At 33.1% G+C, this 13,952-nt stretch overlaps 1 protein-coding gene across 5 annotated transcripts in view; it reads right to left on the reverse strand.

The window, feature by feature from the left end:
• The window catches only part of KCNH7 (potassium voltage-gated channel subfamily H member 7), a 213,303-nt gene that overhangs the window by 37,840 nt on the left and 161,511 nt on the right, over positions 1-13,952 (reverse strand). For all 5 annotated transcript variants that reach the window (XM_031599550.2, XM_090143856.1, XM_090143857.1 and 2 more), the window contains 2 exons: positions 7,685-8,110; positions 1,113-1,512 (listed from right to left, as the gene is read on the reverse strand). In XM_031599550.2, coding sequence (XP_031455410.1) covers positions 1,113-1,512; positions 7,685-8,110 — 826 coding nt within the window. The remainder of the gene's footprint in view (positions 1-1,112; positions 1,513-7,684; positions 8,111-13,952) is intronic.

The raw sequence follows: 13,952 nt of genomic DNA on the forward strand, positions 1-13,952 counted from the left end.
TCTTTCTTAGATTTCATCATTATATCCTTTGGCTGACTTACAGCTGTTTTTCCCCAATTTAGCAAATTCCTATTGCTTGTTATGCCATAATGAGCAACTTTCTATTATAGTACACTATAACAGAAAAACAACCCCAAAAAAGTCCTTGCACCTGGTGGATGCAAACATAAGAGTAGACTGTTGTGACTTCAGTGCTTCTGTGAAGCAGGATCATTCAGAAAAAGAAAGCTGTTCACATACCAAGCAAAGCTGAAGTGGAAAGTTTTAGAACTAGCGCACATTAATTTATTTTGCCAAACTAATATATTGGTCCACAAGTTAATATATTGACCCCTATTGCTAAACTAGCCTATATCAGTGGTTATTTTTAGAAAGCCTTACAATTATACACATTACCTATAAGTAGTATGATCTACAGAAGCATGAAATTGTTGAACAGATTAACTAGCAGGGAGTCAAAAAGGAGACTGCAGTGGAATTGCCATACATTTTAGATCAATCTGCAGATTCTCTATCAACAGACAATTCTTTTTCTGGAGTACTGCATGAAAAAAGGCTAACTTGTACAATTTGGCTAGTGTCTTTCATAGACCTTCAGACCAATCAACAAAATAGATTAACTGACCATTTGGTTGTCTGGACATCAGAAACACAGAATTCTCAGTATAGATAGCCTGTACTGCTTACATTGCTTATTACACTGATTCAGCTAGTGATATAAGCAAGAAAAGATATATGGGCATATGGTTTTTCACTGGATGTACTACATATTTTTGGAAATCTCATGCCAGTATACTAAAATGCTCAAATAAGTTTTATATACTTCTAGTAGAAAGAATATTTAAAAATATTAGATACTCATCAACCTTAAAAAACTGTATGTTTTGTCTAATATCCATTTTAATTTGGTCCAATATCACCTAAGAAACATAGATACTTCAGAATTCCTTAAACTGTGTTATCACAAAACTTTTTCACATAAAACCATTGATTTCTTTATGAATTTGCCCTTCTAGCTGCATTATTATAATCTTATTAGCTTAGATTTTAAGTCATTTATTCAAACACCAAGGGGAAAAAATATCCAAAAATAATAAGGTAAAACTACTTACAGCCAATTAACATGACACAGATGGAAAAGATTTTCTCTGAGTTGGTGTTTGGAGAAACATTTCCAAATCCTACACTTGTCAGACTGCTGAATGTAAAATAAAGTGCTGTAACGTATTTGTCCTTGATGGATGGTCCAGAACTTGCATCACTCTTATTGTAGTGTTTTCCTAATTGCTCTCCTAAAGAATCCAGCCAGCCAATCTTATGAGCCAAGTAAGGTCTTTCTACATTTCCAATGGCATACCAAATACAAGCAAGCCAATGTGCAATTAGTGCAAATATGCACATAAGGAGCATCAGAACTGCAGCACCGTATTCTGAATATCTGTCCAATTTCCGTGCTACCCTCACCAAACGCAGCAGTCTAGCTGTCTTCAGAAGACCTATTAATGTTGTTGTCTGTAAAAATAAAAGATATAAACAGAAAATGATTTTTTTTTTGTTAGCAAATTTATTCTCAATTAGACAGCATGAATAATGCAGAAGAAATTCCATTATGTTTCAGAAGTAAGCAATAAAGTAACACTTTCAAATGTAATCCTTATTTTATTTTGTTTAAACTATCAAATTTATTACAAAATCAGTGAAGAAAACAATAAGCAGTGCATATTTTAAATGAAGATATATTGACCATTGTCATTCTCTGCTGAATACTCTTTCATTTTGATTATTATTCTTGATCTGCTATATGTGATAATGAAAGACGCCAAAAACAAAGAAACTGACAGCTGAATTAAAATCCACTGATTGTTTAAAAAGGAAGTACAAATAATCTCCTGACACCATAACCTTTCTTCTAGACATGTTCTTATCAAGTATGAACCTTGAAAACTTTTTTGGCTGCTGGGACAATTTATTCAACTTTTAACTGTCAATGTTTTTGAGTAAATAAGCAAGAGGTTAATGGACAATAAAGCTGGGTAACAAATCAGGAAGAATTTCTATTAAAAAGGCTGTTTCATTGATTGTGACCTCAATAGTCTGTGAAACCAAATATCCTTCCAAAAGCTATTCCTAAATTAAGCTTCAGTGCGCAAATACTGCCACTAACTATAATTCCTTAATGACAAGAGTAAAAGTTAGAAAATCTTGCATTTGTTCTAGTGGTGTAGTTGAAACCATTTTATTACTGATGTAGTCATATCTTGACAACTATGTAAGATTCAGCATTTTCTTCCACTGCATTGTAAAAATATATGTAAATAGACTGTGAATCCCAAATTTGTCAACAATTTTTCACACTATCCTTAAGATAAGACTTGTTAATATTATGCATCCTCAATGTCAAACTTATGCTTAGATACTGCATGCATGTGAGCTCTGGAGTATACCTGATATATAGAATGCAAGTAAACTCAAGTATTCAGGGTGAAATCAGCAGAGTGGAGCTAGATATGTTTCAAACAATCAAGAAACTCACTGTGAGTTTATATTTTCTTTAACACAATGGAGAGGCACTGACTCTAGAAGTAGAGCTGGCAGTAGAGGTGGAAAGCATGAATTCTTTCCTTTCTCCTCTTCTCTAGGTTAAACAAACCAAGTGAACTCAGCAGCTCCTGATGTATTCCCCTTTAGACTTTTCAACATTTCTGTAGCTCTCTTTTGGACATTCTCCAATAATTTTATTAGTTTTATGCCCTTATGTTTTGGTACCCCAACCTGTTCACAGTACTTGAGGTGAGGTCACACTAGTGCAGAGCAGAGTGGGACAATTCCTTCTCTTGCCTGGCTGCAGCACTGAGCCAGATGCAGACCAGGGTATGGCTGGCTCTTTTGGCTGCCAGGGCACCCTTCTGACTAAATTCTGCTTGCCACCAACCAGAACCCCAGATCCTTTTCTGTGGAGCTGCTCTCCAGGATCTCATCCTGGATATGTCCTCCTGTCTGTAGATAAAGTGTCCATTTGACATACATAATATATTATATATGTATATATTACATATATGTACATTGTACATATTACCCCACCCAAGGTGCGAAAGATATCTTTAATTATTTTGGAATAATTGTTCAGTTCTTCCTTGAGAAAAGTTAAAGTTTGCCTCCTGGACAAATATTTTCTGAGTATAGGATGTGGACTTACAAAATCTTTACTTATTACAGTAGAGTACTCTTAAGTTCTGATTAGTCTTCTTTTTTAACAATGAGATTTGTTTATACCAACAATGTCTTGGGTCCTGATGATGAAGGGATCATGGCAGCAAGCTACTTTGATGGACAGCAACCGATGACAGCACAATTGGAAAGAGAAAGGCATCCATCTCTGCAGAGGGTATTATTCAGAAATTATTATTATATCAGTCTGGAAGAGAGAGCTGGTATTTTTGACCTAATTTATTATCTGCATAAATAGTATTCTATTTGTACAAAAAGTCATTTATGACTCATGACCTTCCCACTGATGGCCAAATAGTTTTGCTCTATATTTGTGTGGGGGTTTTTTTTCCTTCATTTTTTCATAACATCCATTATCATTAATGTATAAATCTATAATGTCATGTCTTATTTTCTCTTTTATAAATTAAAAAAAAAACACTGGTATGTATGAGAAGCTCAACATGTCTCTTCCAATGTGCATTAAGTTGCATTTGCTTACACAGTGTTTCGTCTGCCAGCGTTCTTTCCAGCTTTCTGGTATTGTAAGGTCCTCAGTTTCTCAGTAGTTTCTGGGTTTTTTTTTTTTGTTTTTTGTTTTTTTTTTTTTTTGTAAAATAATCAGCACCCCTTGCCCTTTCTTGAAGCCTGCAATTAAATCTACGAGGCATGAGTACTATATCATTAAACACAGCTATATTTTTTCTCTCTGGGAAAAATCTTTATTACATGCCAGAATTTAACCTTTTGAAGGTGATGTTAAAGCATACTGATCAGTGGTGCTGCAGTCAGGACTATCAGGTTCAATCTCTTATTCTAGAACTGTGGCATTCTTCTTTTAAGCTTACTTAACAAATATGCTATGTAGTAGAGTGAAGATATATCAAAACTTAGAAAGGAACGAGAGTACTTTGAATGTATGTCTCCATTTTACCCCAAAACCACCTGTTTATTTTTTTTAAATTATTTATTGCTACCAATAGAAGATACTTTCACTCTTACATTTTGTGTGTATGCTGTATATAGGTATCGTGATGTATTTTTTTTTTTCCTAATGCAGCATTTTTCTGTTGATGTTTTTTTGGTTTATGTTTTGTAAATTAGTTTTTGTAAAATCGTGTTTTGTAAAATGGCTTTGATCAATATTATTCGTAGAAACAGAAAAAGGAGCCTTTCTGCATATTTCAGTTAAGTATTCTGGCCTCAAATAAAACTAAAAATATGAAAATTATCTTCCTAAAACCATACCACCATTTGTCGATATATTTTACTGCAGTAGGTTCTAGATGAAAGGGAAGAAATTCTGTTTTGCTCTACACCCATCTGATTTTTCACTACATGTCTATCTCTGAAGTGTAAAGGTGGTGAATACATGAAAAATTGCCTTATTTTAAATCTACATATCTAAAAATAAACAGAAATATTTAGCAGCATTTCACTTATACATGGACATTATCTCTGTGTATGTTTTAAGGACCTGTGCCACTGCAACTATTAATTATTTAAAATCTGAACCAGATCTCTCTGATGAGCACCATGATTAAAAATAAAGTTTCAAAAGAATAGAAAGCAAGTCTATTTACCCATTTTTTCTCTTCCCTAGTGTTGGAGATATTACTTAATATTTAAAGCACACATACACAGAAAGGCAAACATTTACTACCAGCCATAATCATTTTAAGAGTCTTTTTAAACAGAAAAAAAATCATTTTAAATTATATTAGTTCCTAAGTTCAGAAATTGGAAAGTAAACTGTCATACTCTGTTGCTTTCTGAGGCTGACAAAGTATAGCTCAAATGGAAGCATTCAGATACTGCTGCATGTACTATTTGAATTATTGTCTCCTGCCCTTTCTAGACTCAGTTTGATATCAAGGTGTTTCAAAGCTGGGTGAGCACACACAGAGCTCTCTTAGGAGCTTATGTTGTTTAATAAGGAGAGAGTTCAGTACAATTGTTCATAGGGGATCTTTTCTGAAGAATCTCCAGGTAACAAAAAACAGCTTTTTCATAAAAGAGAGAACTCTCATGACTGAAAAAAATCTATTAAATGAAAAAGGATTCATTGCAACAGTTTTATATTTTCTTCCTCTCACTAAACTATCAAAATGGATTACTGTGGAAATGTTACAGTTAGCAATATAGGAAGCAAAACTACAGTACATAGCAGCTTAGAGAACGTGATTGACATGTTCAGTATCATGAATGAAAGAGAGAATTCATTATGGCATGATTAACTCTTCATAATGTCTGTATTACTGGTTAGGTAAACAAACTTTTTCCTGATAACTGTTCAATTACTTATTACTTACCACTGTAATATGGAAAAACTCATTACATGATCCAATAATTTATGTTCCAGATTCCATGTTTTGATGTTTGTATACTGATTTGCAGGAATGCACTTGTTTGCTATTAACCTTTGATTTTATCTTATGTTAAAAACTGTCCCTTTAAACTTCAGCATTTAGCACTTTGTTGTTAAAGATTTCTGTAGCAAGGGAGATGTAGAGAATGATGCTCAGGGTGAAATCCAATAAGAACTCCTTCACTGAGCTTTGGAATTTGTCCCCATTGTGATTCATGTTGTTCCACATTTCTCTTCACTGAACATAATTTTTGGCCGCAATGAGTGCTTAGTGATCAGAAAGAGAAGACTGTTCTTGCAAGGGAATGATATGGTCCAAGTAATGCCATTGTCAAAATATTTGTCTTTTATGTGTGCATGTCATCAAAACTGTAGAAAAAAAATTCTGAAAGACTGAGATCCATCACACATAATAAAAGCAAAAGGTGAACAAAGTTTCTCTTGAATCTCTGAGCTTTTTAGTCACATTCTGTACAGAAAAGTTCTCTATTGGTAAGAGAACTGTTAATGCATTCTCTCTGTTCTTTTTATTACTTTTTCTTCTTACTGCATTTATTTAACAAAATTTACTTCCACTGCATGCTATTACACTACATGTGTCTCCAGATTACTCTGGAGAGTAATTTTACCTTGAATGTGTATGCTCATGTTTAAATCAGTAGGAAAATCACTATTGATTGGACTGTTAATATTTGATTTCCATGTCTGCTGAATTAGATCATTTTATTCAGAGGTACAAGAAAACTTTTTCATTTTATACATTTTGAGAAAATGAAAAAAAGCACAACTAATATACATCATACTTCTGATTTTTTGTAGAACTTAAAGATCTTACAAGACTCTCAATGTACTTCTACGTATGCACTAATTGTTTTGCATTGACTCTTAAATACATAGGTTCAAATGTCACTTGTGAGGATAGATAGTGTATGTTCAGAATTCAGTTCAGACTTTTGAGGCAGATATAAAAATATTTATTGTTTCATAAATGGCTTTAATAAAAGTGAATTAATTTTAAAAGCAAAAAGGTTTTGACTTATTTATATCATGGCATAGAGGAATGCAATCAAATTTCAGGCTAAGATTGCTGATTAATTCAGTGTTTTTACTTTTCTCTCCTCAGCTAATGAAATGTATACATGTTCGATAAACCTTTTTCTCCTTTATATCAGTATGTGCAAAACTGCTTCTTTAAGAAATGGATGTCTGCTCTTTGAAAAGAGCAGAATCATATTTTGCTGGATTTGCTGTTTTTTTTCCCCGGTATTCTATACATCACAATAAGAAATAAACACAACTCTCTACCTGTCAGTTCAGTTCTCATCAAAATATATGTTACAACTTTAGACCTTCTTAAATTAAATAAAAATTCTTTGGAAGAAGGCAGAAGTGGGTCAGGCTACCAGAATACAATGTATGTCTTATATGCACCTTTGGGCAATTTTCAGATGCATATATTGAGCATTCTGTTAACCCATTCTACAGAATGAATGAAGTCATTAGCCACATGAACTGTCTGTCTGGCAAGGTTCACCCCAAATCTTCTTTTGGTAGCCCATGTTCTTGGTAAAATAAACAACAACCTGATGTTTTTGTAAATTGTTATCAAATAACACAGTTTACACTTCATCTAATCTGTTTTACACAAACTAGACATCTGATCTAAAGATTTTGAATAGAGATCATCCATTTTACTGTGTTAATACCAACACGACATTTGGATTCTTTATGGATAATTTTTACAAAGCAAGAACCAAATCAAAGGAGCAGAAATTCTAAAATAAAAGCATTAGAACAAATCCTTCATACATTATATTTATTTCATTTATTTATAGTGGTAATACCAAATATGGATTAATTGAAAAACATTAGTTGAATTATTCAACTTTTTCTCCTGTTAATGAAATACATTGACAGGACAACACTCCTTGACACAGACAATATTCTGAATTACTGTACTAAAAAGGATTTAATTTTATCTTTAGTTTAAAAGCTGTAACTACTAAAAAGCTTATTAATCGATTAGTAAAATATATATATATGGATATACAGATTATTGTAGTAAAGTCAAAACTTCAGATTTAAGATTTCTCATTTACTTAAGCTTACCTCTTCAGAGCCAGAGCCAAAAATCAGCAGGTCAAAAGGTATTGCAGCAACCATGTCAATTAGGAACCAGCCTTTGAAGTAGTGAATTGCTATTTTTGCTGGGTCACTTACCACTTCTTCATTCTGGTTTACATATGTTGTTCTGAAGTTGATTAGAATGTCAATGATAAACATAATATCCACAATTAAGTCTACAACATTCAGTGGGCTGCAAGAATATCCACACTCTCTTCTCTTCCGTTCCTCGCTATCATTCAGAAGGAAGGCAGCAGAATAAGGGGTGAATATGGCGGTGTATATTACCAGCAACAAAATAAGCCAGTCCCAGACAGCTTTAAAAGGACTATAGTGCAATATAGTAAACTTGTTGATGCGAGGTGTTTGGAGTTTGTATTCCGGTAGAACATCAGCCCCTAAGGATAGAACCTAGAAAAAGAAATATACCATGTCAATAATTCATAACATCTACCACACCCAATAAATTCATTGACAATTTTACACAGTAGGTTGATTCTTGTTCCCTGCATCACCCACTAAGTGCTATACCTGGGCCATAAAATCAAAAATCTGCATAATTAAAGATGCCATCAAATTCCTTTATCCACCATGCCACCATGACCATATTCATGGCCAGTAACACACTTTTCTTGCTGTGGTGTAGTGTTTTTCTCCCAAAGCAAACCTATTGTCGTTGGCTTAAATTCACTCCAAAAGAGTCCACAGTCATTACAAAATTATTAGGCAAACAGAAATTGAAAGTTAGATAAAGTTCTGTGAGTGTCCTTGACAGCTATCTCCACTTTCATGCATGGACGATTCTTATTCAGGCTATAGTTATAGCACAGCTAAAAGTGTGACAAAGGGTTCCACAGAAGTATTGCCTTTTGCTTCACTTCAACTTTCATTGTCAATGTCTAAAGCTTTTTATCATCCCTTTGCAAGTGTGGATTTGTTATCTGTTGGTGTTTTCTAACTTGGATTGCAATTTTATTTGGAAATTATGTTTGTATGGATTGCTTGATTTACTGGCTCTTGAAATTGAAATGTTTGCTTTTTTGGAGAGAACAAGCACAGAGTGGGCACAAGATAAAACAAATTTCCTTTGGCTGCTACTCCAGTCTGACTGAACTCTGACATAAAGGAATAAAACCTTTAAGGATAAGAAGGTAAGCTATGAGGTTTTGTTTTCTTCTTTTTTGGTTTTTTCTTTTGCTTTTTTTTCTTTGTTTTTTGCCTCTACTCAATGCGTGGCCTACTTACACAGGCCGTCAGTAATGATGCTAATTATTGCCTTCTGTGCTGAAAGTACTATCCAAATCCTATGGGACTCAAATCACCACTTAATTTTACACAGACCAATGAGCAAACATTAGACAGTGACAACCTTCAATTACTATGCATTTGAGTAAGTGATAATTCCAGACATATTCAAGAAATTACATGTCCATTTTTCATCAGTTACTTCTACTTATTTCTTCTTCCCCAGCTAATTAAAAATGATGTTGTTTAGAAAATCAGACCTTTGAAAAGTAACTAAAATGAATAAACATGCTGCAATGAAATTATGACTGGAAGGAGAAATACAGTGTCAGCAACACTTTTTGCTTTTGTTTAGCAGTAAGTAGCTTGGGATTAGAGACTTCAATTTGCACAAGATTGAGGAATTTCATGCTCCTTGAACATAATCTTGTAAAATCATAAGGGTCAGCACATTCTTTCTATTTAGCTTTCCAATAGCAAGTGTTTTATAAACCTTAGATCCCATCCTTAGCAATCCAAGTGGCACTTATTCAGTGAAGTTCTACCCTGAAAATGTTGTGAGAACACCAGGGTTAATAATGACTCTTCTCCCTTTAGCTGTAAAGAAAGAAACGATTAAGCCATTCAAAAGATTATATGGTACCTTCAAGAAGCCACTAAATACCACGTTGAAGTGATGGTAAAGATTATTCATCTATTTTTTATCTTGTAACTAGGACTTGCACTTAAGTAGTGGTGTTAGTTTTGTTTTGTTTTTCTTTTTTCTACACATTAAACACGCTGGCAGACAGCTACCGAAAAGGAGGTATTGCTTAATCTCATAAGCAGACTTAATACTTTCATACCACCACTCTTTGAGTACATGTGGCAAGTTAGTTATAAAATTGATATCAGTGTCCTCCTACTGGGTTTTCAAATCATGAAGGAAACAAACTAGAGAAGAGCAATAAAGTTTACTTCTCTTGTAGTTTGAAAATTCCAGGTAGTTTGCTTCATTTCAGAGCAATGTACAATGTACAATGAACTTACTCTCCAAAAACCTGGCTCTTATTCTCATTCAAGTTACATTTATTTCTAAACTGGCTTAGGTTGAGGTAAATAGAAAAATAGAACACTTTAAAAAAAAAAAAAAAAAAAGCAGGCAAAAAGAGGGAACAGAAATATAATAGTGATCACAGCAAAAATTGATCCAACTTTTCCATTATGGTTTCTTAGGCACAACAGAAGAGGCTAACTGATGGTTGTGAATTTCATGTTCATAATGCAGTATAGAACATTATGTTTCTACATTGCTTACTTACATGCAATGGAAAGTAAAGACAAACACTCATTATGTAATGACTATTTATGGATTGAGAGAAAGAAGATGGGACTTTCTCAAACAAAAAACTCATAGTTACACATATAAAATGAGAAAACACATTATTGGCTTTCTTGTCATTTTCTGACTGAACATGAGATGAATTTGTCATTTTGCTTTTGTGCGACATCCTTGTGAGGACTGGATACTGGTGTTGGCCAATCTATATTGATCTTGCACTACATTTGTTCTAAAGACCCTGTTTTGCATAGTGATTCTTAATGAAGCATCAAGGAGCCTAAATGGGTCGATGTGCAGCACAGCACACTGTCAATAACTGCTTTGTGCAGGGGAGTCTTGTTACAAGCTCTGCAGTACCCGTGAAGCAAGAATACTTCACACTTCTCAGGGAGACAGTAAGATTTTCCTCTTTTCAATTTCCTTAATAAAAGAGAATATGCAGGTAAAACATTAGGCAAAATATTAGATGATGTGAGAATTATAGTCTAGTCTCTGACACTGACTTTCTGAGTGATGTTAGGCAAGCTGACATTTAGCCTCTCTGACTTCTTACTGTGGAGAGAATATTTATCTACTAAACTGAAAACATCTTGAAAGAGATAATCAGCATAAATCATTTACAGAAGCTATTATGTAGCGGCAATGATTTATAATTCTTCTAAATTTAGTTTATTCTTTTTATTTTTAATATTAATTTGCACAAAGATTTGTTCTCTCCTCTTTTTAATTTTGATATTACAACTTAATGGAGATATTGCTCAGTTTATTTTTATTTCCTGTATGGAACATTTTGTTTTTATTATCTATTATGCAAACAGCACAGTTTCAAGAGACACTGAGAAGCCAACGTTGCTCTGTATCACACAGAAGAGAACTGTCTTCTGAGACACTTTCAATCTGAATTTATTGAAGAATGCAAATGCTGACAGTAAAAACCAAAGAACTAGAAACTAAATAAAGGCACATAATACAGATTTAATAAGTCATAACAGAAGTAATAAATAATAACCCATCTGTTACGAATTGTTAAAGAAATGCTTCTGTCAAGCCACTCTGCAGAATTGCAGTGTGGTTTCCTAGGTATCAAAGCACCACCTGCGAGGAAGTGTAATGAAGTGTTATCATATGACTTTCCAAGCAACTGTAGAACTATATAAAGCCCATGAATGTGGAAACCAGGAAGGATGCCTGATGCTTTCAAGATGAACTGAAGTAACTCTGTGGGCATAACTTGACTGCATAGGCTAGAAGCTGTATGAATTTTATTCAGAAAGCATCAGACCTTTTAGTACTCTTGTTGAGAAATCACAGTATTTTTGTGCTGTGCATTTCCAAACTGACAGCAGATACATGATTTCAGTACATTTGCACAAACAATACAGAGCACATCTGCAGACTAGGTAAAACCTCTCATTATAGACAAAACTAATACACATCTGGAAAATATGATCAGAGGGGGCAATTGTTTCCAGGTAACAAAATAAAAGATACACAGGGGAACAAAAAAACCCAAGAAAATGGCAGTTATAAAATAGAGGTATACAGAGGTATATGTGGAAGGTTGATGAGCACAAAGCTTAATGTATTAGCTTTTCAGAAAGATAATTTCCTATGTCTAATGACAAATTATGTCTGAAATGAACTGTTAAATTTACATATTTAACATTATGTAGATCTATTCTGTACTAGATACTGTTATGTCACTATTACTTTTGCCACAGATAAAGTGAAACTTGTATTAACAAGGTTATATCTTACATAGCACCTTTCATTTTAACAAACTTCATAGTCCTACATCACTTGAAGACTTTAATATAATATTTAATATTTATCCCTCTGATAAAATACCATTCATGAAACTATGTAAGATGCTACCAGTCCATGCACTGAAATAAAATGTTAAAATAGTTTATTTCTAGGAAACACTATATAAAATGAATATATATATATATTTTGTCAATATCTCACTGAACTCAGTCCAATGTGAGGCATATAGTTCTGACCAAAGAATGAACAATGTTCCTGCGTCTTTAAATCAGGGAATCTGTAGCAAATCTATCAAATGTTTAGTTCTTGAATGCTGAGACTTGAATATTATTATTCTACAAAAAAAATGAAGACACTTCAAAATTCTCCACTGTAGAAAGCATATTAAAGATATAAAATATCTTATATCTTGGTTTAGCCAACATATAACATTTACACAAAAATGTAAAAAACTTGATAATAGAACCAAAATAATTATATTATTTGCACTATCTTTACTAGATAAAAACAAGGGAAAGAACTAACAAAAATTTGTGACTTTTCAGATCTTTTAATCCAAATACAGAGATTCAGGGTTGAAACAAAAAGACAAAATAAGACACACATTCACTATCTGAGTGTAACAAGGTAATGGCACTAATGGAATATAAAACATATTCTTTTTCTTAACAAAGAACAAAAGAAAGAGCTGTCATAAGAAAATTAATACCTTTCTTATTTTTATAGAAGACTCCTATAGGTTATTTGATCAAATAAATCTCAATATTCTCTAAGTAATTTCACAGAAAATGGAAATCTATTTGGATTAAACAATATTTTCAGTGGTTTGTGACCATAAAATTTAGTAGCATCTCCTAAATTCAAGTAAAGTTTCTTTTCCTGTTTGCTCTCTGATGCAGTTCATGGTGCAGAATGAACCTGGATACTACTGTAATCCAAAAACTCCAACCTCAAGTACAATCTCTTCCTTTAACATATATTTGAGCTCGTGTTTATATGAATACACCTTATACAAACTCATTTTCCAGAAAATTGGAAAACAAAACAAAGAAATAAGAAAAAATAATGAAGCATATACAACAATTAAGCCAATAAAGCCCCAATAAAAAAACCGCTTTTATCACGACCATAGACCTTAAATTTGAATGACATTACAGTTCAAAAAATAAAGCAGTATTATTTCAGTGTTAGAAGAGGGTATGATTATGCATTGGATATTTTATCAAATTTGTGGAACTCTCTTCTTTTAATGTAACCTCTGCTGGCTCTCATTTCTCTTGTGTAACAATCCTACTGAAGCTACTAAGCTACAACTAGCAAGGACATCTTTACTCTTTTCTTCTCTATTCATAATATTATCATGAGATTTCTACAAATTGGACATCCTGAAGAGATCTTTGAATCTAAAAAGACCTAAAAACAAATGTTACACAAGCATTATTGAGTAAATGGAAATTAAATCAACATGTGCTTGCTGATGACAGGCATTATCTAATTCCCCACAAGACTGTTACAGTCTTTCATATTTCAGTTTTCTGAATGATTGTCTCCCTTGATGCTGACATGAACAACTAATAAGATTATGCCATTACCAAAAGAAATTTGAAGTGCTTTTCATTTAGAGTGAAATCCAGCTTTATATTCTACCTTCACACATCCATATTAAAAGACATTTTAGTATGTTTTTCAAGGATATCTATTAAAGAACATCTTAATCAAGAAACACTGATAATGGGAAATGTTAATAATTTTCTTCCTGTTTTAAGGGAACTTAAATTTAAGTGAACATGTCTCTTCTAAATGTTTTTAAATCTTATAGCATGATACTTAGGATATAATGCTGCTATTTACCATTCTCTATGAGACAGTTTGAAGTATACCTGTGAGGTACTGTCATAGAACGTTTAATGGCCTCATATT

The sequence above is a fragment of the Phasianus colchicus genome, chromosome 7 (assembly GCF_987193195.1).
Source record: "Phasianus colchicus chromosome 7, bPhaCol1.hap1.1, whole genome shotgun sequence".
NCBI lineage: Eukaryota > Metazoa > Chordata > Aves > Galliformes > Phasianidae > Phasianus > Phasianus colchicus.